This window comes from Drosophila sulfurigaster, chromosome 2L (genome assembly GCF_023558435.1).
Source record: "Drosophila sulfurigaster albostrigata strain 15112-1811.04 chromosome 2L, ASM2355843v2, whole genome shotgun sequence".
NCBI lineage: Eukaryota > Metazoa > Arthropoda > Insecta > Diptera > Drosophilidae > Drosophila > Drosophila sulfurigaster.
This window is the reverse complement of record NC_084881.1, coordinates 2,538,011-2,565,890: the sequence shown is the minus strand read 5'-3', so window position 1 is coordinate 2,565,890 and position 27,880 is coordinate 2,538,011. Positions and strand designations below refer to the sequence as shown.

The following is a 27,880-nucleotide window of genomic DNA, read 5'->3' as shown; positions in this document are numbered from 1 at the left end:
GTTTTATTATTATATAAATATAGTTTGAAATCGTGCAGGTAATGAAGCCATGAAGCCTTTCTTCAGTACCTGAAATTCTATCACTGGAATTTTGTAGGTAAGTTTCGCTAGCAAATAATATGGTTAACTTTCCATGACTATCCTAATTAGCTTCAATTGAAAAGGAACTTTTCCGTAGTTTGTCGTTGGCTGTCGGCGTCCCAAAGCTGATTAATGTCGGGCTTCATATGTTGTTGCTACTGTTTTTTCGTTTTCTCTTGAAATACCCTCATGTTTAGATGGTCCCTGGCAACTATCCTTAGCCTTACATAAACGCACAAATACCTTTGCCACACACAGCACCCACACATTTGTAGACTAAATAAGGCACCAAAAGGCATGTAGAACATGGCTCAAGCCAGGCCCGCCGACTATCTGGTTAGTTAGTTGGCTAGCTGTCTGCATGGACTGGGCTGGGATGGGCTGGACTGGCTGTCTGAAGCGGCCTTTTGCCGCATTACGGTAACTTTATGCCACGTGAAAACTACTGAAAAACATTTCCGGTCTTTAAAGGAGCGTAGCTGCAAACGGCAAAGCAATCAGCAGTGGCATGCATAAACGAGTATGCATATAGGGCGGACAGACATGGACATAAACAACAACAGTTTAGATTCGGGGTAAAGGCGAAGAATAGCGGCTTTGTCTGGTGGCCAAGGCAAAGCGAGTGCGGAACGAAGCGCTGCAAAAATGAATTGCAACAAAATTGCGCTAAAACTCCCATAAATTTATCCAAAGTTGAAACAGAAGAAAACAAGAACCAAAAAAAAAAAAAATGAAAATGGCAATGGAAAAAGCATACTAAAGTACTAAGGGAATGGGGAGCTGAGTAGGCGAGGCGAGAAGTAGAGAATTGTTGTGTATTGTGGAGTTTATATCACATTATCTGTGTTTATTCTATTCGGGGAGTTCGGGGGACGGAGAGTTGGAGCCAGAGTCGGAGCCGCAGCCGGAGGACGGAGGACTGAGGCGGCGTGTGCCATGGCGAGTGTAAGACACGCCCAGGGACAACAAGTGGGTGTTTCTTTAGTTCCTCTCGACCAGCCGCCCTACCCCTTTTTGTCACCGGACAAGAGTTACGAGCCACGTTTGTGTGTGGCATGACTGTGCAAACACAATAACTTATCGAGCTGAACGTGAGTCAGTTAACACCCAGCCCAGACAAGCCCAACAAACATCCCACCACGAACCAGAAACCAGCAACCAGTAACCCACACAGAACGTCAATTGCGGTCGTGTGAGAGTCATTTCCCCTTCCCCTTCACCCTCTCCCTCTCACACTCCGTCTCACTTTCTCATCGCCGTTATCCCCTTTCCCTTCCAGCTTTTACCTTTGTGCGTCGCAATTGACGCTTTCCCTTGTACCAGGTGATGATGGCATTTGGACGCGAACCTGACGATTCGCAAGTGACTTCGTATCGACGATCGGCAATCATTGAACTAGGCGGATCCAGGATTTTCACAGTCAATGGTTTCACTGAAAAAGTTGCAAGTTTCAATTAACATACATATATGTGTAAAAACATTTGTTATTCGACTACAATCTGATATAATCCACAAGTATAATCCTTAAATATGTAAATGAAACAATTACGTAAAAGCTAAATTTGTGTTTGGCAAGCAGACAAGTGATTACTCCCTACATACTCGAAGTACTTCAGAATAGTTCATGAGTGTAATGACCCTCAAACAATTGACTTATTTATTATCTTTACTTAGTATGTTACTCACATATGATGGAGTGCATTATTTGAGGGAATTGAAGCGAGGTATTCACTGACCAACACTCCAGTATTCTTTCATGTTTGTTTACATGTAATCAAATTATGGCTACATTAGTTTTGCTATTAAGTTATCTATTTGCATAATGAATTCATATGAATACTTCATCTCCAGCTCAACATTAGTTTTAGATAAGTCAAGCGAATAAGGCACAATAAAATATTAATTCGTTGTGCTCCCATAGAAATTATAACGTCAATTACTCATCGCGGGGCATGGTTTAAAAAATTTTATTCGTTGACCAGTTGGGTATACTCACAGTGCATGTCTAGAATGAAGCTCTTCTCCTTGGGCTTATCTAATTGAGTATTCAATGCTTGGCATGTGAATACTGAATTTAAATCGTTTCGCTGCACCGACGGCCACAAGAGTCGATTCTCGATAACATCGCCGGAATTGTGCTCGTTTTGATTGTCGACAAGTAGTCCATTTACGAGCCAGCGTACCTGAGGTTGGGGACGACCTATGAAATAGTCACAAGACGGAGCAAATTAAAAAAAAAACAATGTACTTATACTACTCGTATGTATGTATGTATGTAAGGTTGAGTGCACAATCATATAGTATGTATGAGCTGGACAGAAGACCCTAAGGAGTCAGAGAATAGTGCAAATTAAAAAGTCAAGCTTGAAAAAATAGAATGAAATGGAAAATGAAAGCAAAGCAAAAGCAAATCGGTTCCAAAAGGCAAAGCAAACATTGTGATATTTTCATTTTCAGGCCAATGCGGCTTGAGGTTTTCGGGCATTTCCCAGTTTATTAGGGTTTTTTCAGCCAAAGCTTTTAAGGAAATTAACAGGAAATTGTCTAGCCGGGCAAACGGACATAGACATCGGCGAAACCATGTGTGGCAACACATATGTAAGAGAACGAGTATACATACATACATGTGTATGTACGTACATATGTACATATGTATGTGTACACATATTGGTCGATTGGGTATTGCAGGATTTTAGAGCGGTCAAATGAGGTTAGGTTGATCCGTTTACTTACCGCCCACCACACGACAAGTGATAACAATATCGTCCCCCCTCCTGCTTGGGTCCCAATTGCGTGCCATTGAGCTGCCGACCCCATCGGTCCAGTATAAGAGGTAGCTCCGGAAGAACTGCAACAACAAAGTGCCACAAAGCGACACGGAGACAGATGGATAAATTGACAAATTGATGGACTCCACTCCACACTCGTCTGTGTTGCTCTATGTGCTACTTATAAATAGAAGTTTCTTTTTCGATACTCACTTATGACAGACAAATTGAAACGGAAGCTTTGCGTTTGAGCTGTGCGAAAATCCACACGACATCGGTAAATGCCTTGATCATGACGCTTGATATCCTGTAAAATTGCATTCCGTATATTACTATTGTGTGAAAGGAAACACATCATTAGCATGCTCACACTATACCAGACACACACACACACACCTAAATACACACGCACATGCATACCACAAATACAAACACAAACCAGCTTTTGTTTCTGGCTATGTAATTTTCAATTATTGCATGTCACTTAAGTTGGACGACTCTGTGGTCTAAACTGTGGACACTCAACTGCTTCTAAGACACACGGTCTACGAGTACACTTATTCATACTTACATATATGTTATAACACACTATTTGTGTGTTAACCTGTCTCACAGTTTCTGGGTATTATTGAAGGGCCTCAATGTTGCAATTATGCTGGCATTGACTCGGTAAATGCCATTTACTCTTAATATTAAAAGTATTTTCATTTTTCGAGCTCTTCTACATTCAAATATAGTGGATTTTCAACCAAAGCAATAAATATCTGACAGCTGCAGCTGTTCTTCACCATATTAAATTATTTCTTTAGTAACTTCTAAGTTTTTTATTTGCTCGCAACATTTTCAAGAATCATAAAAAGTGTTGTCTGTTTGCCATTCTACCATATACATATATATAGAGGTATTGCCAAATTTGTTTCTTCTATAATTGTTGGTCTCTCCGATATAAAGTTTTCTATATTTGTATTTGATCATCAAGAATTACTTTTATAAAATTAACTTCAACATATTCAAGTGTATGGAAATTTGTTTTATTTATGTCATTTGACATACTTCATTTATATTTATCGGTTTGTACCCATTTTCAATAATTTTTGCTTAATTGCATTTTCCACATTAAAAGTTCTGCTTAAGAAGAAACTCGAAAATATGTAAAATTATTCATGTACTAATAATTAAAATTCATAATATGAAGGCATTGCATTTGAATTGTACAGAATTACCAATTGTTTTTTAGGGATACTATTGGCCCTTTCAGCATTTACCCTTAGTGTAATGTAATTCTATATTTATGGTGTCAGGTTAATTGCTGGGCAATTGAAAAGCAATTAAAATTAATTTATGAAGTCAACCAAGTCTCGCAGAACCATTTGTTACACATAATTCATGGCTCGCGAGGATCCAGCCAGGATTCGTATTTATGCTGGCATGTCGTCTGCTTATGAATATAAACCATATTACAAGTAAGTATAGTACTACGGGTATTTTTGTTAGCTTGTCGCATCCGCTTGCCCCGCCGGCATTATAAAGTTGATGGCACCGTGAGTGGCAAATTTATGGGGCTGCCTCTTCGTGTGCATTTCCCATTCATTTCGGAATGTGTGTTCATGCAGCTTGTTAACGAAGAGCCAGACCAATTGCTATTGCTGTTGCTTGGCCCACGTAATCCCTTGCTAGAGCTGAAGCCCAAAGCCAAGCCCGACCTCAAGTAACTTGGCCTTTAAAAGTCAAACCGTTTGTGGCAAAAGACAAAGCGAGGCGTTAGTTCAAGTAGCTACCACATTGAAAGTGTAGTGTAATCTGTGTAGCTGATGTTTGTGTGTGCCATTGGGTATATTATCTCTCTTTCTCTCCCTCTGTCTCTTTCTACATGTAGTATATGTATGTGCGCATGTGTGTGCAATGCATCACAATAACGGTAAATCAAGTTATCTGTAAACATGCAAGACATTAATAAACATTTCGCGTGCGCGAGGCAATTTAACAACTTTTGATATCTAAATTTGTTTTCACATTGAGGAATCCCAGGCGCAGCAAAAGCAGTTTTTCTACCTTCGTTTACCATTTGGTTTAGAGTTTTTCTTTTTCTGTGCTTTTCAATACGATTGCTACATTCGTTTACTGATTTTACTAGTTTTATTTCACGCTCCCATCATTTGGTGTAAGCTTATTCCACTGTCAATGTTTCAGAAGAAACTCTAATATATAACATAATAATGTTATGCTTTAGACTTAGATTATTTATATTTTTATTGAACTGTAGTTTTAATTGGATTTGATTACAGCCAGAAAACTGCAGCTGCCATAGCTATATCTATTCTTTTCTAAACAGTTATTTGATTTACATTTTATTTGATTTTAATATATAATAACAAAAAGTCGCATTTCATTAAGAGTTTCCAACTCTGTTATCTTAGTCCACACAGAAGGATTCAATGTGTTAGCATTCTTTAAAACTATAATTATACTTCAAAACAAGCAATTTTGATATGTCTCTACTACATTTTCTTAAATTGTTCGGCTTACGTAAATTGAATTGAACATTTAAATTTTTGATTTACGCTAAGGCAGTCAAAAATTCCGGTCTGCCCTTTATACAAGTGGGAAAATATATGGGTTCGTTGGGTAACAATTTTAAACGTACCTTAATTTCCAAGGTTGCTGGCTGCGAGTCAAAATGAAATTTGGCGCGTGAGCCAAAAACCTCTGGAGCTGACCAGTGCCGAGGTTGTTCTATGGCCATATTATCGCGGACGTCGAAGCTGAAAGAACAAGAAAAGAAGAAAGAGATAGCAACATCAATAATGAGCGAAGAAAATTATTATTTTTCCTGAGCCAACGTATATATACATACATATGTATATATGAGAAGAAATAAAACGGAGTTAAAGCAGAAAATGTAAATAATTTAAATTTCTTTTTTTTTTTGCACACAAGAATATGCCAAGTTGTTAATAATTTTCGAAAGTCCAAATCCCCTCAAAAACTAGAACGTGGTCGGCAAAATATATTTTCCAGACTAAAATTGACACATTTATTTTCACTTTTTCAGTGGTCCCATTCCCACGCCGACTTCGTTGCCAAGGATAAGGCAAAATAAAATCTTTAAAAAATAATGGTAATAATTTTCCTTAAATAATAAACGTAATTTTACTTCTATCTTTTTTGATTTTTTTTAATTTACTTTTTAACCATAAAGCAAAGCATTTCCTATATTTGACTTTAGAAAGATGAATTCAAGAAACATAATTATAGTATTCTTATTATTTTGTGTTCTTGCCATTGGATGGAAAACTTAATTAAATAAGCGCTGTGTTGTGAGACTCTGAGTTTCAGCTGCTCATCAGCTGATGAGCATGCTGCCAGCATTTAATCTATGGCACACAGATAAAATATTTTCCAATTTTCTTGTGCAATCCTTTTCATGTTCATCGTCAGCACTGCATTTAATGCCCCAAGTTTAACCTAAGAATACAAGAGGCCATAATACTTAAGACTTTGAGGAATACTCGCTGCTACCCATAATATTAATAGTGCCATAAACATTCATTAAATGCAGGCATTTTAAATGTTCTAATTGTTAGGCGAATAATTTCATTTGAGTATATAAGTAAAATTATTCGTATATATTAAAATGTAAGCTCAATGGACAGTTGTCCATATATAGAGTCGCGTCCATATTAAATATTTGGAATATTTAATAAATAAAATTGGCTTCATTAGACGAATATGTTCTATGGCTCCACTTTCTCAAGTACAGTTTTTCTTCAACGGATAGTACAGAAGTGGGTAGTTGATGTTATCGCATTTTTACATATTATTTATTGATGAATGAGCAAAGCTAAAACCTGCATTTATTACTTTAAAACTTTGGCAAATACGCTGACAACACTGATAATCGTGTTCAGGGGTAACATGGTACATATATTTAATCATAAAAATTATGTTAAAATTTAGTTTCGACGAAAAATTAACTTAGCATCTATTCTATTTTTAGATATCCGGAAAAAAACTGGCTTGATAATAAAAAATGTTGCCTAATTTGTTGACCTTTTTGCGAAATATTTTTAAATGCTTTTTTAATGTTTGCTACTTCCTGCGAAAGTACAAAAATTATACTTATTGAACACTTTTATATGAACTTAATTCATAACTTTTAATATGGTGAATATTTTACATACTACATAAGCACTGGCTGCAAAGGTCGTCGTATTAACTCTAAATCATGATGTTAACTTTAAATTTATGATTTCTTTTCGATTTTTTCAATTTACGGGACATACATTTAATTTTGTACTGTTATACAGTAATTATATTATTTACCCAACGGGTAGCGAGTATAAGCAGTTGTTCTCTAAAGGGTTTTGTTAGCGGTTTTCTAATTATACCCGCTACCCATAGGGTAGAAGGGTATTATATCTTTGTGCCGGCAGGAAATGTATGTAACAGGTAGAAGGAGGCATCTCCGACCCTATAAAGTATATATATTCTTGATCAGCATCAATAGCCGAGACGATCTAGCCATGTCCGTCTGTCCGTATGAACACCTAGATCTCAGAGACTATAAGAGATAGAGCAATAATTTTTTTCGAGAGCATTTGTTATGTTTGCACGCAGATCAATTTTGTTTCAAATTTTTGCCTCGTCCACTTCCGCACCCGCAAATCAAAAAAATCAAATAGCAAGCGTAATTTTAAAGCTAGAGCTGCGAATTTACAATAATAGCCATAGTAGTGTTATGATTCCTGAAAATTTGGTTGCGAACAGATTAAAATTGTGGAAGTTATTAAAGAAATACTATTGTATGGGCAAAAACGTCTACATACTAGGGCTCTTAGTTGCTTTGGCTGACAATCTGGTATATTGTACCGTCTATGGTATTTTTCGAATGCCCTATATATATCTATATACCAAATATATCATTTGGTATATTTTTAGTATTTTTGTAGTATATTCGGTATATTTGCAAAATAATACCGGAATATTGGGTATCTCACAGTCGAGCACACTCGACTGTAGCTTTCTACCTTGTTTTTTTTTAAATCTCATGTCGTTCCAATAATAGAAAAAATATATATAAATTCTTGGGCGCTTTTTAAAGGTATTCTTAAAAACAGAGTGGAAATTGTGAGAACCAGCTGTATGATCGAAACCAAAAGTATTGACATTCTGTTCATTTTATAATTGTTTTTTGTTGCAGCTACTTTTTGGAATGCTCTGTGGTGAACGACGCGTTAAGCGCCCCTTTTGTATGCAACACGCAAAAATGATTGCCGCCGGCTGGCAGCAAAATGCAACAACTTAATTGCTGCGTGCCAAGCGGAGGCGACTCAAGTGTGGCACGAGACGGAAGACAGTGAAGAAGAAGAGGGAGTGAGCTAAAAAGCTAGAGACGGTAACCCAATTTTGGAACGTTTGCTTTTATTTTTGTTCACTACTCGCCGCCATTTTAATTAAAAACCAAAAACAGCAAGAAAAAATGGAGAAAAAAGTATAAATAAAACTGAGAACACTTTCCAGATTTGGGCAAGGAGTTTCAGAACGTTTCTCCCAGGTCTCAACGTAAAACCTGTTCTTTGAAGGCTATGTTTTGCGACTCTAGCAAATTGAGTGTAATGAAAGCCATTTATAGCAAGGTGTACATAATATTATTTATAATACCATGAATACCATGAATACCACAAAAGATCGATATAATAATGTCATCAGCGGGCATTTTGATACACATATGTAAAAATGTGAATTTTTTTTATGTTTTTTTTAACTGCGTGTAGTTTTTGTATTATTTTATAATGTTTAATGTCATCCATTTGTATCGGCAACTAAATCAAGCCATATCTCTCGTGGTGTTGTCAAATCCCGTTACGGAAAAAGGTTTCTTTTTTAATTATTTATACATATTTGATTTAAATATTTTTTATTTCCAATCACTTTTTATACCCGCCGCCAATAGGATAAAATGCTATTGTAACTTCGTTTATAGGATATGTATGTAACAGGCAGATATAAAGTAAATAAAATATATTCCTGATCAGGGTCAACATCCAAGACGATATAACCATGTCGGAAGAATGAATACCTAGATCTCAGAGACTCTAAGAGAATATAGATAAAATTTTATTATTTTTGCAAGTTGACCAATTTTGTTTGTGGCCTACTTACGCCCCCACAATTTGTCAAAAGTCGAATAAAATGTGTGAATTTGAAACTTGAGTTGGTTTTTGGTGCATACAACAATAACTACAGATTCCTGAAAATTTAGTTACAATTATATAAAAATTGTAGAATGTATTTAAGAAATACTTTTGTATGGCAAAAAACGCTTAATGCAATCGGATTAACTAAATTTGGCTGACAATCTGGTATTTATACCCGCTACCCATAGGGTAGAAGGGTATTATAACTTTGTGCCGGCAGGAAATGTATGTAACAGGTAGAAGGAGGCATCTCCGACCCTATAAAGTATATGTATTCTTGATCAGCATCAATAGCCGAGACGATCTAGCCATGTCCGTTTGTCCGTCTGTCTGTCTGTCCTTCTGTCCGTATGAGCACCTATAGTAGATCTCAGAGACAATAAGAGATAGAGCTATAATTTGTTCGACAGCATTTGATATGTTTGCACGCAGATCAAGTTTGTTTCAAATTTTTGCCACGCCGAGTTCAATAAAATCGAATAACAACACACACGAATTTTGGTGTATACAATAATAACTAGTGTATTTATGATTTCTGAAAATTTGATTGCGATCAGATCAAAATTGTGGAAGTTATTAAAGAAATAATTTTGTATGGACAAAAACGCCTACTTACTATGGGTCTGAGTTACTTTGGCCGACTGGTATATATTGCCGTTTATGGTATATTTTGAATGTGGTACTATATCGATATACCAAATATACCAAATGTATGTGTTTTTAGTATATTTGTATTTATGGTTTAATTTGAAAAATACCGCAATGTTTTGCTTTTATTCAAAATGAGTAGTGGGTATCTCACAGTCGAGCACACTCGACTGTAACTTTCTTACTTGTTTTGAAGTCTCTTCGGTATAATTTAGTAGTTGTGCGGTATAGTTCTGATGTTTTTGTACAATATGGTTTGATTGAAAATGGGTAGCTAATGTCTCACAATTGAGCACGCTCGACTGTAGCTTTGTACCCAGTTGACTTAAAATAACTCATGAATATGATCTTCCGACTGCTGGGTTCAATACTGCACTGACCCGACAGTAAAGCCTAGGCAGAGACCTATAGAGTATGCACTGCACCAGAACTCCACCAACAAAAAATCATCGGTAGTTGAGCCCACATTTCTTGTGGCTCTTCGTCAGAGGTTAATTACTAAATTAGGTAAACATAATTAGGTTAATTTAGTAGGCGTCTGTCACAATAAAAACACACACATACACATAGTTAAGTCACTTTTTCGGGTAAGGGGGACTTATCAGCTGCCTGACAGGTGCAAAAAAAATAAAGCAGCCAAAGTCGACTTGTAAGTTACCTTTCTCTGATTTTTATGAGCGATGTATATTTTTCATCAAAATTAATTCAACATGTTTGTCTTGTCTGCGTTGAATATTTGCAAAGCTTAATTATTTCCATTATTAACTAAATACATAAATATATATATCTTCGATCTCTTCAGTTGCAAATTCAATCCATACAAGCTATGTAAGTTATAGGGTATACACAAATACAACTACATATACACATGTGTGTGTATGTGTGTGTGTGTGAAGTTAAGGCAACGATTTAAAAGGCGGCTGCTCTAGAGGCTCGTTTGCATTTAATTAAATGCTTATAAACAGACAGACAATGAGCCAAATGGGCCAGTCAGTCCCCCTCTCACACACACGCACACACACACACATACATCGACATGTGTGCACACACACACGCACAGATAAGGCACTCACCTATATAAAGGTATGCCCGCATTATCACGAAACCATAAGACCATATAAACATCGTGCAAGGGCTCGGCAATGGGGCAAGGAAGTGACACTGATTTACCCTCAACGGCATCAATGTCCTTCGTTTTCACTGCGATTGTGGCGAATGTAGATGTAGATGGTGATGTGGATGTGGATGTGGTTGGCATTATTGTTGCGTTTGTGTTATGTTGTGTTTGGTATAGTGCCGTCGCCATATTATTTTCGGGTCAGGCAAATTATGTTGTCATGGTTTTTGGTTGGTCAGCATCAGAATCAGCATTCATATGGGCGTCGCATCGTCATCAGCAGCATCGCCATCGCCATAGCCATCGACATCGGCAGCAGCAGCGACAACAAGCCCAAAGCAGGCGTCGTGGTTGTTCGGTACATGAAAATAGAAAATAAATGCGTAAAATTTGTTAATTAAATGTTCGTTTCTTTTGGCGTGCGTGGCTATTTTCACAGAGGAGCCAACGGTGGGGTACGAAAGCCAGGACTCTCGCAATTAAATGTTGATGCCAGCTTAATTTCAACGTAATTACAAACGCGTAAATTTTTATATGGCTACCCATTTCGCTTAGAGCCCGTTTTATTTATTTATTATGCATGTGCAAATGCCTGCAAAATGCTTTTAAATTCACATTACAAGGACGACAAAGAGCGTACCAGAGAGAGAACGGTATACAACACCGGTTCCAGGCCTTGCGAAAACGAGAGGCTGACAATATAAAATTGTATGGGATTTTATGACTTTATGACTGTGATCAAGTATAGTTTCAATTGGAATAATAGAGGACCTCAGAAATCATGATTATGGAAATTAAATGTGACCATGATATATACCAAAATTGGTAAATAGACAAAATTAACTTTATCTAACTAGCTGACTTGAGTTTTAACTTAGAATTAATAATTAAATAAATATGAAAGACAATAACCTTCAGATTCAGTTTGAACTTATTATTTGTGTTTGTATCATGTTTGGAATTAATAATTAAAAGCAAAAGTAATGCAAAGAGCAAAAAAATAAGAAAGCTATAGTAGAGTGTGAGATACCCGCTAGCAACAATAAAACAAATTATACCGCAAAATACTATTACCTTAAAAATATACCATAGAGTACAAAATAAACCGTATATTAACCAAGGCAACTAAGACCCCATTAAAGTCGGTGATTTTTTTAGTCATTAGACTTTACTGTAAACTTGATATTCGATTTGCGGGCGCGGAAGTATAAGTGAGAAAAATTTGAAGCAAACGTGCAAAAAAAAGCTGCGGAACATTATATCTTTATCTCTTATAATCTCTGAGATCTGAGATCATACGTAGAGACGGACAGACAGACGGACATGGCTATATATGTGTAAACTTTTCGGTAAATTGCTCAATTTTCCTGTTACATACATTTTCTATAGGCATAAAGTTATAATACCCCTCTATCCTATACCATATATAATTAGGAGCTCGATAACGTTTTTGGGAAACATAAGCCAACTGTCGATGTTAATACATATGAATCACGATGAGTTCATAGATATAACAAATTTAAACAATTTGAGTATTTAAGCTTAGTCGATTTTACAAGTATGTTTCAGTTGGGATCTGAAATATGTTATGGTCGATTCCCCACCGAAAGCATACCGAAGAGAAACCAAAAGATAAAACATTGTATGCTACTAGTATCTTTCAGTTTCTTGGCAGACAGAAAATTCTTCTGTCTTTGTACATATCTCTCTATAGACAGAGCCCCCGATTTGCAGCAAAGAGATGACGATAAGCATTTATCTTTTTACACACAATAAGCAGAACGAATTTAACAAGTCGAGTACACTCGACTGTTAGATACCTGCTTATACCCCATTTCCATGCCCCATTTTCAATGAAACCAGATTCCACGCATATACCACACAATACTAAAATATACAAAAGACTATATTTGGTATATTTCTATAGTACGCTACTACAAAATCTACCAGATAGCTAATCAAAGCAACTAAGACCTCTAGTAAGTAGGCGTTTGTTCCTACACAAAAGAATTTCTTAAATAACTTCCACAACTTCCACTTCTATTCGCAACTAAATTCTTCAATCTATTATTATTATTGCATGTACCAAAAATCCCCGTTCTAGCTTTAACATTAACCTTGTTACGATTACAATGTTTGTCGCAAACATGTCGAAAAAACTCTATCTCTTATAGTCTCTGAGATCCAATATTTTATGATAGTCGGACAGACGGACATGGCTATATCGTGTAGGCTGTTGACGCTGATCAAGAATATATATACTTTATATGGTCGGAGATGCCTCCTTATATCTGTTACGTGCATTTCCTGACGGTACAAAGTTATAATACCCTTCTACCTTATGAGTAGCGGGTATAAAAACAAAATTGATAAGTATTTAGAAGTGAGAAGTTTTGGCAGATTTCCATGTTGAAATTTAAAATCAATTTGCAACATTGAATTTAGAAGATTTTATGCATTAAACTTCACCATGTTTTATGTTATTAATTGTTAATCTATGTTATACATTTCATCAAATGCAATGGCCAAGAATAGAGAGCGAACAAATAAAACCAAAATTTGCAATTATTTCTTTATTTTTCTATCGTATATCTGATACCATCGAGGCTGCAGAGATATGCAGATACATTTATTTACATTTGTGTATAAATACAAATGTCTATGTTGAAAATGTTTCACATCGGTCGAGAAAAGGGGAAGCAAAGGCCATAAAAATGTTGATTCGGCCCCCTTCACCCAGAATCATGCTATCCAACCATCCCCATCTCCTCACAAAAAAAAGAACACTCAATTCTGCTTTGCACTTCACGGCAAGGTTTTTGGCGTTGGCATTGGCGTTGACTTTATGTGTAAATATGAAAAAATGTCATTTTATTGCCACAATGCGTCGAAATTTTGTGAAAATTTATTGCGCATACGCGGCGTTGCACAATAAATTTGCGCTTAAATGCCCAGCAATTCTTTGAGTGTGTGAGGCTCTGTAAGTGTGGCTGGGGCTGTGGGGAAGAGAGACGTTGTGAGTAGCGGTGAGAGCGATTGTGTGTGTGTTTATTTTCATCTGCTGACATTGCGGACAGAAGTTGGCGAACATCTGCGATATTACACAGCCGAAAGAGTAAATGCTACGAGCAACAGCTGGAACTAAATTTAAAGCAAATAACTAAATATTTAATAAAGGGGTATATGCATCAAATCGAGCTGAATGTACAGAAAATTCGACTCATTTCAACAATTAATTTACTGTTTTGTTGTCGTATCTATTTAGTTAAGGTCTGAGTATTTTAAAGTCGAGCAGCTATTTACTTCACTTTACAGCAGCTACTTCAGTTTGTCGTTGCAACGAATCAATTGTTATCAGCACCATGAAATTGAAACCGAGTTCGCCCAGCAAAGTTTCCCATTTGTAGCGTCAGATGGCGACAGTGTGTTCACATTGAATATTCGCACCACGACGACAGACCAGGTGAGTGATGTTTTAAGTTCGAAGTTTCGAGCGAGTCTAACAATCAGATATGATAGCTCTAATTGATAGTGAAGAATGATGTAGATAATAAGCGAAAATGAGTTAGTTTCGTCGCCTTATCACATGTCGTACATAGTATCTTGTGAAAGGCAATTAGATTAATGGACATCCATGCCACGCATTGCAGACCCAACGCCGAAAGATCGCAACACCATGGAACCATTCAAAAACGAAAAGTCTCAGTTGAACAACGTGCCTATCATGGCCATGAAGAAACGCTATGTGAAGCGCCTGGTGCGCAAAGTGATATTCCTATTGCTAACCGTAGCCTTCATCTCGCTAGTCACTACAATGATCGTTGAGAAACGTCTGAGCAATGGCAAGCCTTCGAACGAGGTTGACGAAAGTAATTTGGATCCGAACGGAGATGCAATAACACCTGAATTCAGGGCTGCTAACATCGTGCCGACACGTCGAGCACCTCGTCCGCCGTTCCAGGATCGAAATGCTGTACGTGAGGAGCAGACACCGAAAGAGAAAGAGAACACAGTTAAGATGTTTACCTTGCCAACGCCACAAGGTGAACGCAAAGATTGGAATGACTATCAGGCCATGGAAGATGACCAAAAGCGCTCAGGCACTGGAGAACATGGTCTGCCGGCCAAGATTGAGGATCCTGCTGAGAAAGAGCTGGAAGACAAACTGTATAGAATGAATGGCTTCAATGGACTGCTATCCGATAAAATATCAGTGAATCGTTCACTTCCCGATGTCCGCAGAGAAGAGTAAATATATCAAAAAGCCCGATCGTTTTTATTTTGATGCCTAATTAAATTATTTGCAGATGTAAGACACGTCAATACTTAGCAAAGTTGCCCAAAGTTAGCGTCGTGATCATTTTCTTCAACGAACACTTCAAAACGCTTCTGCGTTCCGTTTATAGCATCATTAATCGAAGTCCGCCAGAGCTACTCCAGCAAATTGTGCTTGTCGATGACGGGAGCGAATGGGAATCGCTAAAACAGCAATTAGATGACTACGTCTCCCTTCACTGGCCAGATCTGGTTGATGTGGTTCACAATCCCGAGCGACTTGGCCTGATCGGGGCACGACTGTCTGGCGCCAAAGTAGCTACTGCTGAGGTTATGGTCTTCTTTGACTCTCACATTGAGGTCAACTACAACTGGGTAAGGTTCAAATATTTCAAATATCTTTTTATGAAACAAACATTGAATAAGCTGAAGTTGATCAGAATTAGGGATGATGAACGATATGATACATTATCCGAAATTCAATTAGAATACAAGAATATATCTCATAGAAACGAGAGCAGCGAAAAAAAAATTATGCAACTTTATCCACTTGTCGGTATTTATTCTCTATCCATTAGATATTTTTTCTCTACACAGAGCACAAAACAAGTATAGCATCGATTAATTACTAAAATATACCGAAGAATCTATTTAGTATATCGATACAAAACATAACAAATTGCCAACACAGCAATTGTGACCCGTCAGCAGCAGCTGATTTTTCAAAGTGGCCATGCTAAACATCTAAATTAAATTTAAACTGTGTGAAAATATTGCCAGTGCATCTAGTCCCTGAGATCTAGATGGTATTACGGGCAGACTGACAGACGGACATTTAGAATATAAGATATATTCTTATAAATACAAGAATGAAAATATTTTTTATAGGGATAGTTTTTAGATCTTAAAAAAGAGAAAAACCAAATCTTGTACTACAAGTATATTAGGAATTTTTCAATTTGGAATTCTTGTTTCAAAATTTGGTTTGAGATCAAAGAAATTTTATTTTAGCTCAAGATTTGCAATTTAATTTTCAATTTATATTTAATTTCTCTGTGTAAGCTAAGCAACAAATTACACTATATTTGTTCTCGCTTCAGCTGCCCCCGCTACTGGAACCCATTGCCATTAACAACAAGATATCTACATGCCCCATCGTAGACATCATCGATCACAGCAACTTTGCCTACAACGGAGGCTATCAGGAGGGATCCCGAGGGGGCTTCGATTGGCGATTTTATTACAAACAGCTGCCAGTGCTGCCGGAGGACAGTGTAGACAAATCTCAGCCATATCGCAGTCCAGTCATGATGGGCGGCTTGTTTGCCATCAACACTGAATTCTTTTGGAGTCTGGGAGGCTACGATGATGAGCTCGACATTTGGGGTGGTGAACAGTACGAGCTGAGCTTCAAAATCTGGATGTGTGGCGGCATGCTGCTCGATGTACCGTGCTCCCGTGTGGCCCACATATTCCGCGGTCCCATGGATCCACGGCCAAATCCCCGCAATTATAACTTTGTTGCAAGGGTAAGCATTGAAATAGCGAATGTCGATCAAAACTGATTAATTGACCCCATCTTGAACAAACGGAAATAGAACCACAAGCGAGTTGCAGAGGTTTGGATGGATGAGTACAAGGAATATGTCTACACTCGAGACCCGCAGACCTATGATAGTATCGATGCTGGCGATTTAAGGCGACAACGTGCGATTCGAGAGACATTGCAATGCAAATCCTTTGACTGGTATATGAAGGAGGTCGCACCCGACTTTCTCATCAAGTTTCCGCCCATCGAACCTCAACCCTATGCATCGGGTGCTATTCAAAGTCTGGCTTATCCCCAGCTATGTCTCGACGCTATGAACTTGGGTACCAGTAATCCGGTGGGCTTGTATTCCTGCCACAGCAATCTCACATTACCTGAAGGAAACCAAATGTGGTTACTCACTGCAGACCGCGAGTTGAGACGCACTGGTAATGATGAATGTCTTGATGTCCAAGACTCCCAAGCAAATGCGACGGTCTGGATGTGGGACTGTCACAATCAAGGAGGCAATCAATTCTGGTACTACGATCGTCAGCATCAGTGGATTGTGCATGGTAAGGGTGGCAATCGCTGCATGGAAGCATTTGTTGAGAACAACGTGAACGCGGTTTACACTAATGATTGCCAGGAGAACAATGACCGACAACGATGGAACTTTGGCGTTCTCAATCACGAGCTATTAGATCGATTCTTCGATAACATTTAAGCTTTGTTCAAATTGCCAGCAGACTAAAGATGAAGTCAACTATATAGTGTGCACAAGTTTTGATAAACTTATTATAGTTTCTTAATATGGTTCCATTTTTATTGCAGGTGTTTAAAATACAAATTTGACTTTAGTATCAAAATATTATTGTCATTATGCTTAATTTAAATACAAAAGGATTTAAGAATTATTAACTAATGCCTTAAAATTTACACTTGGATGAAGTTTATTCAGTAGATTCCTCTTTTATTTTTGTCAGCTGTAAAAACTCTTGTAAGAAGAATTTATTGATTGGATCACATTAACAGCCATTTTAGGACAAGCCTTAATTTGCAATTTGACTTTGCATTCGCTTTTGTCCAGGCTGTATGATGGACCCTGAGAAGTCAGCCATTAGGCTTGTTTGCTCTCCTCCTCTTTTTCTCTCTGTCTCCATGTCGCTCCGACTGAACCGTCTTTGTGAGACTGAATGCCAATGCATCAAAGGCAAAGATATATTTCACGTTGACTGCATTACTAAACGGCTACAGCTTTAAGCTGGGATCTAGCTTGCGGAACCATGTACCTCCGTGTACTCAGGCCAAGCAGAGGTACTTTGAAAAATGTTTACTACATGGGAGCTAGTCCTAGGTTGAATCCTTTTCTGGTTGCATTTTTGTGACTGGTTGCATTTTTGTGACGTCTTTGGGTGGCCTTCACTTAACTACAGCAGCTCAACTACTCGACAGCTCGTGCATGCTAAAAGCTATTTAAATATGCTCTCTGTGAATGCCTTGATTGGCTATATGCCAGTCCGTTCCTTGTCTGACTTTGTCGTCGCCATTGCCGTTCCTTGGCTTTGGGTTCGGTTCGGTTCGGTTAGGTTTAGTTCGGTTTGATTTAACTTGCAAAAGCACACAAATAACAGAACAGAGAAGAAGATGTGAGCATCAACACCATCTCACTCACTCAATTTCTCACTTTCCGGAATTACTTTTTTTGCATGAATTAACGAAATAATCGTATATCTCCTTTGAATAGGACTTGAGAAGTGAACTCAGTCCTCCCAATTACATTAAACACATGATACGAAATAATTCCTTTACACGCTGACGGCATGTCATAATTAAAACATTTAATTAATATTATAAGCGCATCTACTTAAATAAGATTATTGTGGTATTAAGCCAACTTTCAACTTACAACAACCAGTATGTCAAGTCGAAAAAAAACTTTTACTCTTCGAACAAACCTCCGGACCAAACACTGGGAAATGAAATTTCTAATGCAACTTTCACACACTGGTCTTTTATTTTGTGGCATACTCTCATAACTTTTCATGCTCCAAGTGGCGAGTACCACGAACTGAAATTCGGAGGAGCATTTTAATTGATATTTAAGTATGGTTACTGTTACTTCAGTTTGCGTAATTGCCGGAGCGTCTTGTGCCCTCCAATTAGCGTTACCATACAATTTAGCATGACGTAAGCAAGGACTCCTCCAGCCTGGTGCCTTTTGGCCCCCAGTTGCGACACAGTGCCTGCTCCCATATGGAATGCGTTTATTTCATGTAAAAATATTTCGTTGACAATTACACATCACCAGATACCCACAGAAAAGAGTTTCCCGACTGAGTTCCCTCTTGATTATGGGCATGTGGGAGGGTGTGTATGTGACATTTTGCGATTAATCGTCGGGCTCATTAGTGGTGAAAATATTTATGAAGACCTGAGGGAAATCGCAGCGTCGTACAGTCATTAAATATACATTGAAATCACTCTCCTTTCTCATTTATGTATTCAGGAACATAATGTATTCATATGTCTATTTTGTGAAGATCTTAATGGATATCATAAAGTTCTACTTTGTTTACTACTCTCATTAATTATAATAACTGATTGCATCACTATAGCATAACTTTGTTTCTACTCTCAAAACTGCATCACTATTCAAAATTGATGAAAAAGATGTATTGCTAAAACAGTAACTTGAATATTCCATTACAGGTTAATTTAATTTAATAAATTATAGATAGCAGGTAATCAGGTCAAATGAAACAAGTAAGAAACAAGTAAGTCGCGTGTACTCGACTGTGAGACCATATTTTAAGACAATATTGTCTAAATATACCGAAAATATGCCGTAAAATAGTAGAATATACCAAGGGATATATAGCATAAAGTACACAACATACCAGGTTGTTAGCCAAAATCACTAAGACCCGATTGCAATAGAAGCAAAGAAGCGAAGAGTCTCATATCTATTATTGGCTGTTTTATTTACAGACAGACAAAAGGACGGAATGGCTATGCATATCCTCTTGGCTGTTGCATCTTATAAAGAATATATTTATATGTGTAATGGGATCGAAGAAGTCTCCGTCGAAGAAGTCTCCGTCTGCCGGTTTAACACATTTGCGGGATGCAAAATGTTAGAATACACTATGGGCCGGGGGTATTAAATGAAGATCGTTATAAAAGGCTGATTGAAGTCAGAAACTTTAATTTAAAGAATGCTAAAAATAACAAGGAATTAAAAGGAAATATAGTTTTTATTCTCAATCTTAAGTAATGGTACAGTATTATAATTGGAAATATTTTTATTTTTGCATTAATAAATAAGGTCGTTAAGGTAGCTATAAAGTTGTTAACAATTTAGTTGTATGCAGTACATCTTGTTGATAGGGAATGCTGTCGTCACTTTCCTCGTTAATTATTTAAATCGTTAAATGCTGTACATTTTTTTTGTGCACCCATGTCGAGTTGCTGTGTGTGCATTGGTGCGTTGTGTATTTAACTTTTTGAGCCGCTTTGTGGTAGCATTATAAAAAGCTCTGAACACTACGTTCTACTGTACTATGTATACAGAAGGAGTACAAGCATTATGGCCACATTATGGCATCCTCCCAAAATTATCACATAGTATGTGTTTGTGGTTTTCGCAGTCACATTCTGCAGAGTCAGCAACTTCCTCTTTTGCATCAACTCCCTACTTTATCGTCAAACATCGCCTGGCTTAAAATTGCAGTTGTTTGTTGTGTTCATTAGTTCACTACCTTTTCACTCATTTACAATTTATTGTTACTATTTTCAGAACTAGCAGTAATAGTGGTTTTGATTTTCAAATTACAAATAAAGATTGGTCTGACAATATTATATGCGAGGAAAATGTAATAGGATTATTGTTTTCGCATTTTGGTTGGTAATTTATTAGAAATAATTATCCTGTACACAAAACACTGTCGATTATATTGCTCCCAGTTGTTTATATTTTCATATAGCTTAACAAAATTGAATCAAATCAAAAGTGTACCTGAAAGCTTCATTACAGATCGATGCGAATAGCTTTCAATGAAATTTAAATTTGTAAAACAATGTTTACATACAAACCGAATTAAATTTAATAAGTAGTAGCGTAAAGTAGATGATAAAACCAAATCTAATGTATCTTTTTGTTATGCTATTTGACCCCAAAAGTAGTTCACCTACTTATACTCATAATGGCATAAAAGAAGGATGATTTTCGATGTGAACATAAATTGCGAAAATCCACTATTAGTTACATTTTCAAACCATTGTGTATGTATTTGTATTGGCGCCACAACTCGAATGAATTCTAGGATAGAAGGGTTTGATATGTTAGTTTTACGCCTCCAGCAGCGTTAAGAGTCGAGACGATATAGTCATGTCATGTTCGTCTGTCTGTCAGTTTGTCTGTCCACCTAGATCTCAGAGAGAGGAGGCATGCAGATATTATTTAAATACTAATTTTATAATGCAAAATACGGCTGCATCTATCAGGTCTTAGTGGCCATTGATTTACATTCTGGTATATTCTGCACTCTATGGTATATTTGAAATTTAATAGTATATCAATATACGAAATATTGCCATCGGTATATTTTAATATATGTTCACTATATTAATTTGGTAATAATTGAGAGTGGGGTACATTTCAAGGATCTTAGTATAAAATTTTATTAGTTTTCTCATGTTCAGTGAACACTATTTTTGAATTAGCATAACAATCTTTTTGAAATCAATCGTAGCTGAGTAGCTACGTTTTGTCAAAATGTTTCTCGATCAATTAATACTCGAGCATTAACGAGCTTGTAAACTGAGATTACTGATCTAGGCAGGATCTTTCCATATTTTCCGACATTAACCATTTGCATTATGTTAATTGCAAAAGGAGCTGATAAGCAGGCTGCTGGCCGGTACATTAATTACCAATTAAAAAAAATTGCCCATCGAGATATCGATTCTTTCTGATTCAAATAATTTGTAATACATACATCAATTATTTTTAAATATAACTGCTTAAAATAAACTTTATTTTATTATTATTCTCTACTAAGATCAATAAGATGAAAACAAATCCGACGAAGAAGGGAATAAACTTTAGCTTAGCTTTTATGAGTATATAAATATTCGACTAAGATATACCCTATACCCAACTTAGCGGTAATCCATAGAAGCGAAAAATGATTTATGTGCACTCATTTCAATATTAGACACAAGATAATGCTAAAGCGTTTATCAAACTTTCAGATTGTCTAAGTGGATAATAGAAAATTGAATATACGTATGTTTGCACCGGAAGATGAAAGCTCTTCATATAGTTGAAGTATAAATGAAATTCTTTATGTAAGCATCAGTGCATCAAGCTTTTATACCCTTTGATGCTTATTGAAGATGAGCACCCGAGCAGACTACAAAAAGGGGGTGGAAACTAGTTGGTTGGCAGACACAAATGAAGCAGACAAATAAGGCCAGTTTTATTATAAAGTAACAAAAATCTGCAATCTGTGCACAACTGAACTCAACCCTATGAACTGGCCTCTGAACTTTTGTGGCATGGCTATAAAAAAAGTGTTACTGTTCTCGATTGTTGGTTTTGGTCTTTTTGTTGTTGTTGTTATTGTTGTTGAATAGTTGCTTCGCTACTGTTGCTGCCTCACAAAAGCAACTTCAATTTTATGCAAAAGAGGCAAAAAGTTCAGAGGTGTTGACCATGTTTGAGGCAAAAGTAGAGGCGAATATTGAATTTGTTTTAAATGACAGCATAATAAGCCAACAGACCCAAAAAACTTTTGCGAACTTCGGACCCAAGGGGGAAGACCGAAGCCGGGTATGAAAGTAGTCAATTTATGACTGCTGTGGGAATTCGAGACTCTTCGACTTTAAAACAAGATTTCGAAATACTTTAAATGAAGTAAAAGACAGTTGAAATGTTTTACAATAGATCAAAATAGACTTTTCAACTATATTTTACGAGTCAATCATAGAATATTTACATTAATTTACAATTAAATGTCTACTTCACAATTTTAAGATTGAAAATAATACATTTCATTAAAGTCTCAATTTGTAACTTTGATAAGAAAAAGCTTGCTATTCACGAGGTCATTCAGCATTCTCCCAAAGTATTATTCGACCCGAAAGTTCGAAAAATCAATACAATACAGCAGTAAAAAAATAAGAAGTAAAACAAAGTGAACGTGCAACACTTATTGTGAGCGGCAAACATCAAGAAGAAAAACCATTGTGCTCTCATACCTTGATATAAAGCATCCAAAAACGAAAAACTATTTTGCATAAAACAAAAGTTTTTGGGTTTCTCTATGGGAGGCTATTGAATCATACAAAAACACGTATTACATATACACAGTATGTGCACAAAATAGGTATATGCATGTTGATATGAAGTGCCGTTGTGTCTCAATGTTTCTGTTGCTCGTTTGTTTGTCGCCATAAGGAGACAAAACGAAGAATGTATTGTGAGAGATGAGCGCAAACAAACAACACACAATACTCTTGCTCATACGATAAAACCTTCTCACCCATTGACCTACATTTATGCAATAGAAACTTTAAAAGAATCAAATTGAATAACATAAAAAAATCACACTTTCTGCCGTTGATGGCACACAGGATGAGCCGTTGACAGCCGCTGCCACGTGAGCGTTGTGAGAATTTGGCGATATTAAAATATCTCCTGGAAGTGTGTGCTCCACCAGTTGCATAGATAGAGAGAGAGCGAGAGAGAGAGAGAGGGAGTGACTCCCACTCGTCCCATTTAATGTCGTCTTCTCTTTTTTTCTATTTTACACTCTGCTTTTGTGCACTGTCATTTGCTGAATATTCATATTTTTGATCCCAAAAACTTATGAATTATGAAATATGCATACAATTGTCTCCCTTTCCCTAGGCCAAGCCGAAAGAAAGAACGAAAAGAATGCAGTCAAAGCAGAGCTAAAAACAAAAAACACATCATGGAATCTCATCTCAAACTCACGCCGTCTCTTAAGAGAAGGCTAGCACACATTTTTTAAGCATGTGCAGAAATATCTCTGTATATCCAGTTATCTATGTATGTATATTTGTATGTCTGCTGCTGTTGGGCGCTGATGCATTGTGGCTGAATGCGTTTGCAAACTGAGGTGACACAATTTCATATATTTTTCCACCACTTTGTCTCTATTTATTGTTTCTCATCGTAGAATTTAAAATGCATTTATGTTGATGGTATTTCAAATGAAGCTCGTTAGTGATGCAAAGCATAGACTATTGTGTATAAATTAAATATTGGAGCAACCTTTTCACAATTTGCAAAATACTTAGAATTGTTCTAAATTCCAACAAACTACAAAATTATGTTCAAAAGAAAATTAGAATATAAAATCATTTCAGTTAAATTGATGAAAACTCACTTCGCATAAATTGAAATTTAAAGAAAATTATTCCACATATTTTGGGTGCAGTAAGAGAAGAAACCTTTAAATTTTTGTAGTCTTAATTGTATTCATGTTGACTACATCCTGGTTAGCTTAACATACAATATATCTACATACATACATACTACATGTTTTTTTTTTGTTGTTTTGGTCTGCAGCTTCGCCTACTCGGGTTGTCGAGGAGGAAATAACTTACAATTGACCTCGTTAGCCGCAATCTCATGTGAATTGTGTTTTATGGACTCATCTCACTTTCCTAGTCTTATTTCCTTTATCTTTCTCGCTCTGGCTCCCAATCTGTCTCTCTTTTTCTGTTTCTTTTTCTCGCTGATTTTTTGTACCCCACTCTCTCCATAGTTCTTCTGATGGTTCTTTTATCTCGTTTTGCATCGGTCTGCGAGGTACTAAGCCGGCTAGTTGGTTAGTTGGCAGTCGTATTAGTGTCGTGACCTCTTGAAGTAGCATTTCCTGCTTTTTCATGGGCTAAAGAAGCCGCACCCTCAGTAGCTAATAGTGATCCAATTATGTTTAGTCCAGGAGCATATACCACACTGTGAGCAACATCTTCAAGTACAGTATAAATTGTGGTTTCTCTGCCACGTAGGAAACATGTAGTATTCTACAGTTCTGATACACTTGCTGAGTAGCTCAAATTGAAGCGAGTGCTATTTTTACCGTTACTTTAGAGTGGGAGATGCAAACAGAGTTAAAAATATCACATTTTGTGCATTACTCATTATTCTTCATACTTTATTTCGATCTTTCTTGTTTTCCCGTTCTGCTACGAGCGACGAAACAAAACTTTAAGAAGTGGCGTATAATTTTGTACAGGAATGTACAAATATATTCATATAATTTGTGTCATATATAATATTATGTGTAAGGTTTGCAAATATAATTTTACTGTTATCAATTATTGCGATAATTCTGATCACAAAGTCGCTTATTTTTTTTGTAAAATCAGATCAAATAATAAATTTTACTGCGACGAAAGATTCAAATGTTAAATGAGTTTGCTAAAACGAGCAGCAATTGTCATTACAAGAACACACATCCCTTCAAAAATGGGAAAAATAATAATTTCGAGATGCTTCGCAAGTCTCATTGTCATGTGTTAAAATTTAAAGGATTCCAGCAGGTTGTTGCTGGAGCTCTGGTGCGGATTGCAAATAAATTAAAAATGATTGTGAGTGCGGTTGCTGGCAGCACAAATATGACGTCCCATCTACCACATTGGGTTTTATTTCAGTGTTTCATTGCTGCTCGTTGCAAGCATAGCAAATCAACGCACATGAAATTTCAGCAAACAACAAATGTAAAGTCCCTAAAGACATATAACACACGCACACACACACACCCGCACACACGAATAACAAAATATAACTTGTTATCTCATCGGTTCTTTTTTATATAAATAATATTTCGTCTGCCTCGTTTTTGGTGGTTCCCCAGTGTAAATGTAAACAAGCGCTTATCAAAGTATGTGTATGTGTGTATGTTTGCATGTGTCTAAAGAATACATTCATACGTAACACATATGTACATATATGTATGTATGCATGGACACATGTGTGTATGAGTGTGTGAGACAGCATGTATTTGTGCCTGTCAACTGTCATTGCCAGTTGGTTATGTGGCTTTTGGTTCAGCGAACAGCAACAATAACAATAACAAATATTACAACGCTGAGAACACATTCCAATATTCATACCAATGAAAAGGAAAGAGAAACGATAGCAAATATGTTCAGATGTTATTTGTAATAGCCTAAACAAACTACCAATAATAATACAGAACACAGTCCTTGATCTGATGAATGAGCACCAAAAATATGTGCCTAACACGGTCTTAATCAAATATTTCCATCAAAAAATACATTCATTACTTTATAATGAACATTATTGCCGTTTTAAGATTCGCGTTTTACATCCAATAAAATTCCTCGTTCGACACGTTTCATTTCGTTTAAGAAAATCGGAGTAAAAACTATACACATATGTACATGTACATATCATATATGGATTAAAAAGCTATATCAGATACATTCTATAACTACCTATTAACAGTGCTTCTGTTGCTCTTCTAGTTGTTGTTTCTGCTGTGATCCAAATAACAAAGGTTGAATATTGCAACATTTTGCTTTAAAAATGTCATCACCTAAGTGTTAAAATCGCTCTGCGTATCAAAGCAAACATCTGGGAGTGGTGAGTAAAAGGGAAGCGAAGGGAAGGGAATAGATGTACATATGCAGAGAAGCAAAGAGCACGATTCAATGTACATATGTACATGGCTATTGAACTTTATAGGTTTGAACGTACAGAAGTATGTGATATAACAGCACACACATATTTATGTATTTACATATATAGGGGTATAGGGGGGATTCAACGTAGTATATTCAATGGCAATAGCAATTCGCTGTGTTATGCTGATCTAAGCATCCTCGACGGGCAGCAGCTGTTACCGATTGTTGTGGCCTTTTAAGGCCGCTCAGCCGCATGAATTCTGAAAATGCTTGCGAATGCTGGCGATTACATGTGATAGGAGTTGTGTGTGAAGCCTTGTAATAGCTTAAACTCTCAGCAATTGTGACAAAACCTTTGATAAAGCAAGTAAAACGTGGTTTTATAAATTGTTTCAAAGATAGTCATAATGGTGTTCACAACTAACATAAGTATAAGAAGTACTAGTTATCAAGCTATGGTATTCGAAATGACGAGGCACTAGAAAGTTAACCCTCTAAACAGAGCAATTCAAGAGAGTTCCGCTGTATTCTTCCCTGCTTATAAAATAAAGAAGAGCAATTTCTAATAACTGCGACCAATTGAATTTTGCATGTGCATGTCTGCATAACGAAAACTCTATCCACAACAAAAAAAATTAAAGCAAATATTGCGTTGTTGACATTGATATTTGAAAGAGAACAATTCTGCATTTGCAAGAGCAAACTTTGTATGCGGGTGCAAGCGAGTGCACTATTCTAATTGTCAAAGCAAGCATTTGCTGATCGTGTCTTTCACACAGGCAAGCTCGCATTTTCAACTGTATTCTGCAAAAGCAAAGAGCGAAGCGAAGGCGAGTAAGTGCTCTGAAAGAGAGTTCTGTAATGTTCTCACACGTACAGGGGCTTACATACATACATATGTATTATGATGCTTTCGCGTTCTTTTGCAAAACTTTAATTTATTAACAATAAAACGTTAATTGATTGAATTATGAAAACCGCTGTTTGACATTTTTGTCTGAATGAATGGCATATTTCTAAAATATGTATGACATACATATGCAATATATATTTAATTTAAAGCAAATTAGTCAGCACTTCAGTAAATAAAGTAAAAAACTATGTATGTAGCTCTAAAGACGATTGCGGTCGACTGTGAGATGCCCACTGTATTATTTTTTCACTACACCAAATTAATTTATCGAAAAATATTCCAACATACCGAAAGCTTTACAAAAAGACAGATAAACAGACGAACATTGTTATATAGTTTTGGCTATTGACGCTGATTAAGAATATATATTCTTTAGGAGTCAGAAATGACTCCTTTTGCGTGTTACATATACATATTTGAATCTGTTCGGTTGATTTCCACAAAAGTAATTTTTATTATAGACCAGCTGAATAATTACACAGTTTGACAGAAATGGCTTAAGACATCACCCGTGTTCTTTTTTTTTTTATAAAATGGCTGTGGCACGTTTTATAAAGTTTTATATATTTAAGATATTCTTAAATAATATTCATATATGTATATAAAAATCGTCAATTTGAATAAACACATATATTTGTATATATTATCATCAAATTAGTTCCCTCC

General features: G+C 36.5%; 2 protein-coding genes and 1 long non-coding RNA gene across 4 annotated transcripts in view; 2 read left to right on the top strand and 1 right to left on the bottom strand.

The window, feature by feature from the left end:
- The window catches only part of LOC133850776 (neural cell adhesion molecule 1), an 85,806-nt gene that overhangs the window by 34,033 nt on the left and 23,893 nt on the right, over positions 1 to 27,880 (bottom strand). Inside the window, 7 exon segments of the mRNA XM_062286965.1 lie at positions 1,368 to 1,513; positions 2,078 to 2,281; positions 2,815 to 2,851; positions 2,853 to 2,929; positions 3,063 to 3,156; positions 5,494 to 5,611; positions 10,768 to 10,894. Of these exon segments, the coding sequence (XP_062142949.1) occupies positions 1,368 to 1,513; positions 2,078 to 2,281; positions 2,815 to 2,851; positions 2,853 to 2,929; positions 3,063 to 3,156; positions 5,494 to 5,611; positions 10,768 to 10,894 (803 nt within the window).
- LOC133850777 (uncharacterized) lies at positions 3,963 to 8,118 on the top strand. Its single transcript, XR_009895697.1, has 3 exons — positions 3,963 to 4,060; positions 4,151 to 4,312; positions 8,050 to 8,118. It is a non-coding gene; the product is annotated as an uncharacterized LOC133850777 (long non-coding RNA).
- On the top strand, positions 14,260 to 17,499 carry LOC133846413 (N-acetylgalactosaminyltransferase 4-like). Of its 2 annotated transcripts, XM_062281398.1 has the most exons (5): positions 14,260 to 14,274; positions 14,462 to 15,059; positions 15,119 to 15,461; positions 16,187 to 16,615; positions 16,685 to 17,499. In XM_062281398.1, the coding sequence occupies exons 2-5, from the start codon at positions 14,488 to 14,490 to the stop codon at positions 17,339 to 17,341; spliced, it is 2,001 nt and encodes a 666-aa protein (XP_062137382.1). In that variant the 5' UTR covers positions 14,260 to 14,274; positions 14,462 to 14,487; the 3' UTR covers positions 17,342 to 17,499. The 2 variants fall into 2 exon arrangements, with proteins under 2 accessions (XP_062137382.1, XP_062137373.1); XM_062281389.1 differs by lacking the exon at positions 14,260 to 14,274 and having other exon boundaries at positions 14,366 to 15,059.